At 45.0% G+C, this 6,142-nt stretch overlaps 1 protein-coding gene across 4 annotated transcripts in view; it reads right to left on the bottom strand.

Moving 5' to 3' along the window:
- Nucleotides 1-540: 540 nt before the first annotated feature.
- The window catches only part of parp12b (poly (ADP-ribose) polymerase family, member 12b), a 9,823-nt gene continuing 4,221 nt past the window's right edge, over nucleotides 541-6,142 (bottom strand). For 2 of the 4 annotated variants that reach the window (XM_079653716.1, XM_079653717.1), the window contains exons 2-8: nucleotides 6,097-6,142; nucleotides 5,768-6,017; nucleotides 4,493-4,582; nucleotides 4,264-4,390; nucleotides 4,016-4,184; nucleotides 2,248-2,368; nucleotides 541-1,408 (exon numbers count right to left, since the gene is read on the bottom strand). The exon at nucleotides 6,097-6,142 is cut by the window's right edge. In XM_079653716.1, coding sequence (XP_079509842.1) covers nucleotides 1,275-1,408; nucleotides 2,248-2,368; nucleotides 4,016-4,184; nucleotides 4,264-4,390; nucleotides 4,493-4,582; nucleotides 5,768-6,017; nucleotides 6,097-6,142 — 937 coding nt within the window. In that variant the 3' untranslated portion in view covers nucleotides 541-1,274. Of the gene's footprint in view, nucleotides 1,409-2,105; nucleotides 2,369-4,015; nucleotides 4,185-4,263; nucleotides 4,391-4,492; nucleotides 4,583-5,767; nucleotides 6,018-6,096 lie in introns of all 4 variants that reach the window. The other 2 variants (XM_079653718.1, XR_013803168.1) reach the window with 2 other exon arrangements.

Genomic DNA, 6,142 nt, shown 5'->3' with positions numbered 1-6,142 from the left:
ATAGAGTAGAAAGTGTCATTGTGATGTTGATGTGAGATGCACAGAGGAATGTTCTGGATGTTCTTCCGGAGTGCAGGTGCTTCACAGTCTGGTGGTCTGAGGTGGGACTGAGGGATGGACTCAGTACAATGAACTATTAAAAACAACACACGATAATAATAATAATAATAATAATAATAATAATAATAATAATAATAATAATTCAAAATGATAATTGAAAAATGAAAACTTATTATAAATAATATGATAATAAAAACCAATACAATAATAATAATAATAATAATAATAATAATAACTCTAATGAGCTTTTAAAATAACAGTGACTCCTCGTGTTAAAGGTAGGGTGTCCCGGAGGAGTTCCTACTGCCTCTCTAGCGCCCCCTGCTGTGAATATAAAGCCTCAGCATCGTGGAGTTATATCTCTGTTATTATTCAGTGTCAGTATTAATACTTTTATTGTGTAAATATGGCTGGTACGGTGAAAAGTGATGTGACTGTAAGAGGGGAAGGCGCTGATCCTCGGCTCAGAAACAACACACATTTGATTTTTGATCCAAACTGAAGTTTATTTGATATTTTTTTAAGAATATACTGGAACTGTAAAAGTGTTATTGCTATTAAAGTATAACTGCTGCAGATATATAACAAGGAGATGAATATATAAATACGGTTTCCATCAAAAGATAAATATGTAACAGACGAGCGTTATTAATGAAACACCTGCAGCGAGGTGAGGAACCTGTAAAGACGTTATTGACCTTTTGGAAATGTCCCTATTTGTTCCCATAATGTGTTTTTTTGCACTACTTTTTTTTTATTGATTTAATGAATTAAAGGATTATATTTGTTGGTGTTGGCGCTGGTGGCTCCAGGGGACCAGGACCCTCTGGAAGATGTTGGTTTCCTGCGACACGACGCCTCGTCCACCAGTGGCGCGTCGAGGAGGCGGGGATATGGAGTGGTGAATCAGGAAGGGAGACAGCACTTCACCACTTCCTGTTCCCTCGGCTCAGAGCCAATGGGATCTCTCCATAGGGTTCAGGAAAATATCTGAAATAAGGTCTGTGGTTGAGACACATTGAAGAGACGGATCACGTTTTGTTCTACACATTAAATCCATCAGCAGTGACCCCACTGGTGATTCCTGAAGAGTGGACGTGTCTGAGAAACGATGGTTGTTACCGAGTGGCTGAATAGGACTACAGAAGTCGTGGAGGTATATACTGGCAGGTATATACTGGCAGGTCTATACTGGCAGGTCTATACTGGCAGGTCTATACTGGCAGGTATATACTGGCAGGTATGTACTGGTCCCCCCTGACCTCCTGCAGCGGGGCCTGGGTGGCAAGGCGAGGCCGGCGCCGGACCCTCCTCTTGGTGTTCTGCTTCAGGTTCCTCTGGTACATGTCTATAAAACAGAGAAGAAACAGGAAGAAGAGTTCTCTGGTTTCACTCTGAACTGGACCTGAAGCAGGAATCCTTCGACCTGGAGCTGAACATTTCAGATTGTCTTGAATTTCTGACCTAACTTGTGGACGGCCTATCTGGACTTGGAACTTCATTTTAGTGGTGACCCGGGACTTTATAGTCTTTACTCCAGGACTTGTTTTGAAACTCAAGGACTTGACCTGGGACTGGACTATGGGACCTTTCTGTTTCACCTTGGGGGTTTCCTTTCTTGGCCTGGGACTTTTGTCTTTACTCGGCTCTTGGTTTGGTTGTTGTTTGTCTTGACATGGACTAGATTTTGGGACCTTCCTGTCTTTGATTTTGACTTGGGACCTCTTTAAGAAGTGACTTGGATTTTACCTTTCAGGATTTAGGACTAGATTAGGGATCGACCAATCCAAACTCAGGTCTGGAGTCCCTCATAACTGAGACTTGATCTAGGACTTGTTTTGACTCTCGAGGACTTGACCTGGGACTGGACTATGGGACCTTTCTGTTTTACTGTGAGGGTTTCCTTTCCTGACTTGTTGTCTTTACTCAGCATTTGGTTTGGTTGTTGTTGGTCTTGATATGGGACTTGTCTAGGGACTTAGGAGGGGTCTTGTAGTTACTCGTCGTAAGACTTTTCATGTCTTTGAAATGGACGATGGACTCACCCGTCTTCGCTCGAGTCTGAGATCTTGATCTGGGTTCAAAGGTCTTGGGACTTTCCTCTCTAGACTCTGGCTGGTCTTAGCACCTGACTGCTGATGCAACCTGTGGACCCTGACCCCCCTCTGAGTAAACAGGAAGTGGTACCTCTGAAGCTGAGGACGTACTCTCTGTTTCCCTTCATCACCTGGACCTCTGCTGAACTGTCCAACAGGAACTTCTCCTCCAGGGTCATCGAGGTCTCCGAGGTGGTGCGCTGCTTTTCATCCTGGGGGGGTGGGGGGGGGGGGGGTGGACACACACACAGCGTTAGCATGCTAACGGTATCATCCTAGTGCGCATTCATTTCATGATGTCAGGTTTGGTTCAGGTGCATTTAGGGTTTCACTTACTCCTAGTTTCACAGCACACAAAACCATTCACGATATACACAACAAATCACTAACACTACACCCTTGAGTATAAGTACGTACTAACACTACACCCTTGAGTATAAGTACGTACTAACACTACACCCTTGAGTATAAGTATGTACTAAGACTACACCCTTGAGTATAAGTACGTACTAACACTACACCCTTGAGTATAAGTATGTACTAACACTACACCCTTGAGTATAAGTACATACTAACACTACACCCTTGAGTATAAGTACGTACTAACACTACACCCTTGAGTTTAAGTACATACTAACACTACACCCTTGAATATAAGTATGTACTAACACTACACCCTTGAGTATAAGTATGTACCAACACTACACCCTTGAGTATAAGTATGTACCAACACTACACCCTTGAGTATAAGTACGTACTAACACTACACCCTTGAGTATAAGTATGTACTAACACTACACCCTTGAGTATAAGTACGTACTAACACTACACCCTTGAGTATAAGTATGTACTAACACTACACCCTTGAGTATAAGTACGTACTAACACTACACCCTTGAGTATAAGTACATACTAACACTACACCCTTGAGTATAAGTATGTACTAACACTACACCCTTGAGTATAAGTATGTACCAACACTACACCCTTGAGTATAAGTATGTACCAACACTACACCCTTGAGTATAAGTATGTACTAACATTACACCCTTGAGTATAAGTATGTACTAACACTACACCCTTGAGTATAAGTATGTACCAACACTACACCCTTGAGTATAAGTACATACTAACACTACACCCTTGAGTATAAGTACGTACTAACACTACACCCTTGAGTATAAGTACATACTAACACTACACCCTTGAGTATAAGTATGTACTAACACTACACCCTTGAGTATAAGTATGTACCAACACTACACCCTTGAGTATAAGTACGTACTAACACTACACCCTTGAGTATAAGTACGTACTAACATTACACCCTTGAGTATAAGTATGTACTAACACTACACCCTTGAGTATAAGTATGTACCAACACTACACCCTTGAGTATAAGTACATACTAACACTACACCCTTGAGTATAAGTATGTACCAACACTACACCCTTGAGTATAAGTACGTACTAACACTACACCCTTGAGTATAAGTACGTACTAACATTACACCCTTGAGTATAAGTATGTACTAACACTACACCCTTGAGTATAAGTATGTACCAACACTACACCCTTGAGTATAAGTACTTACTAACACTACACCCTTGAGTATAAGTATGTACTAACACTACACCCTTGAGTATAAGTATGTACCAACACTACACCCTTGAGTATAAGTACATACTAACACTACACCCTTGAGTATAAGTACGTACTAACACTACACCCTTGAGTATAAGTACGTACTAACATTACACCCTTGAGTATAAGTATGTACTAACACTACACCCTTGAGTATAAGTATGTACCAACACTACACCCTTGAGTATAAGTACTGAGGGTTAGTGGGACTCACCGGCTGTCCGTACTCCACCCAGCCCCCCCGCTCTCCCTTGTAGAACCAGAGCCAATCGGTGGTAAGGGTGTAGTGCGGAGGCTTGGTGACGGAGGAGACCGTGGAGAGCCGGCGGACGGACTGAGAGCCGCGGATCATCAGCAGGAAGTCAACAGGGGGGCAACTGAGGCTGGAGACAGAGAGCGGGTTAGGGGGGACACTGATCCATCAAAGCCGTGACCTCTGACCTCTGAGCCCTGACCCCTGACCTCTGAGCGTTAGCCGGGTCACAGTAGTCCCTCTCGACGTCCTCCATGTCCTGCAGGTCCGTCCAGGTGCGTCCATCAGAGACCTGCCACCTGTAGGGCAGCAGGAAGTGGACCCGCCGACACCCGTCTGCACAGAGAGGGATACACACAGCTCATCTTCATCATCTTCATCACCTTCTCTACCTTTATCAGGTAACGAGGAAGGTGAAGGTGATGAAGGTGAACTCACTCTGGAACCTGCACCTGTTCCTGATGAAGTGCAGACAGATCTCCGTCCTCTCGCCCGTCTCTCCTCCAAAACAAACGTCTGGAAGTTTCTCTGACGACACAAACAGGAAGTCAACAGAACACTCAACTGAGTACCTGAGAGGTGTGTGTTCAGGTGTGTGTAGGTGTGTGTTCAGGTGTGTGTTCAGGCGTTTGTAGGTGGGTGTTCAGGTGTGTGTAGGTGTGTGTAGGTGTGTGTTCAGGTGTGTGTTCAGGTGTGTGTTCAGGTGTGTGTTCAGGTGTGTGTTCAGGTGTGTGTAGGTGTGTGTTCAGGTGTGTGTTCAGGTGTGTGTTCAGGTGTTTGTAGGTGGGTGTTCAGGTGTGTGTAGGTGTGTGTTCAGGTGTGTGTAGGTGTGTGTTCAGGTGTGTGTTCAGGTGTTTGTAGGTGTGTGTTCAGGTGTGTGTTCAGGTGTTTGTAGGTGTGTGTTCAGGTGTTTGTAGGTGTGTGTTCAGGTGTGTGTTCAGGTGTTTGTAGGTGTGTGTTCAGGTGTGTGTTCAGGTGTGTGTTCAGGTGTGTGTAGGTGTGTGTTCAGGTGTTTGTAGGTGTGTGTTCAGGTGTGTGTTCAGGTGTGTGTAGGTGGGTGTTCAGGTGTTTGTAGGTGGGTGTTCAGGTGTTTGTAGGTGTGTGTTCAGGTGTTTGTAGGTGTGTGTTCAGGTGTGTGTTCAGGTGTTTGTAGGTGGGTGTTCAGGTGTGTGTAGGTGTGTGTTCAGGTGTGTGTAGATGTGTGTTCAGGTGTGTGTTCAGGTGTTTGTAGGTGTGTGTTCAGGTGTGTGTTCAGGTGTGTGTAGGTGGGTGTTCAGGTGTTTGTAGGTGGGTGTTCAGGTGTTTGTAGGTGTGTGTTCAGGTGTGTGTTCAGGTGTTTGTAGGTGGGTGTTCAGGTGTGTGTAGGTGTGTGTTCAGGTGTGTGTAGGTGTGTGTTCAGGTGTGTGTTCAGGTGTGTGTTCAGGTGTTTGTAGGTGGGTGTTCAGGTGTGTGTTCAGGTGTGTGTTCAGGTGTTTGTAGGTGTGTGTTCAGGTGTGTGTTCAGGTGTTTGTAGGTGTGTGTTCAGGTGTGTGTTCAGGTGTTTGTAGGTGTGTGTAGGTGTGTGTAGGTGTGTGTTCAGGTGTGTGTTCAGGTGTTTGTAGGTGTGTGTTCAGGTGTGTGTTCAGGTGTTTGTAGGTGTGTGTTCAGGTGTGTGTAGGTGTGTGTAGGTGTGTGTTCAGGTGTGTGTTCAGGTGTGTGTTCAGGTGTGTGTACCTGCACCGTTCAGCAGGTGTGTGTTCCTGTAGGTCTGGATCAGCTGCTGGATGCTCTCCTCACTGAATCCTCGCTCCTCCAGCAGGCGGCGTCCTGCCGGGTCGATGCTGTGCCGCCAGGTGCACTCCGCCCCGTACCTGCAGCCCCCCCGCAGGAAGTGCTGGCACAGGTGCAGCTTCGTGCAGCGCTCCCGGAAACTGCAGCCGCCTTTATTATAGTGCACACACACCTGAGACAGGAAGTAACACACCTGAGTTTATAAAATAAAACATAATAATAATAATAATATATAATAATAATAATAATAATAATAATAATAATAGAATGACCTCTGGCAGCAGGGTGGGGTCGTTCTGCAGCAGCAGCACCATCAGC

The sequence above is a fragment of the Notothenia rossii genome (assembly GCF_949606895.1).
Source record: "Notothenia rossii genome assembly, chromosome: 10".
NCBI classification, from domain to species: domain Eukaryota; kingdom Metazoa; phylum Chordata; class Actinopteri; order Perciformes; family Nototheniidae; genus Notothenia; species Notothenia rossii.
Note: the sequence above shows the minus strand (reverse complement) of the source record. Positions and strands in the feature narration are given on the sequence as shown.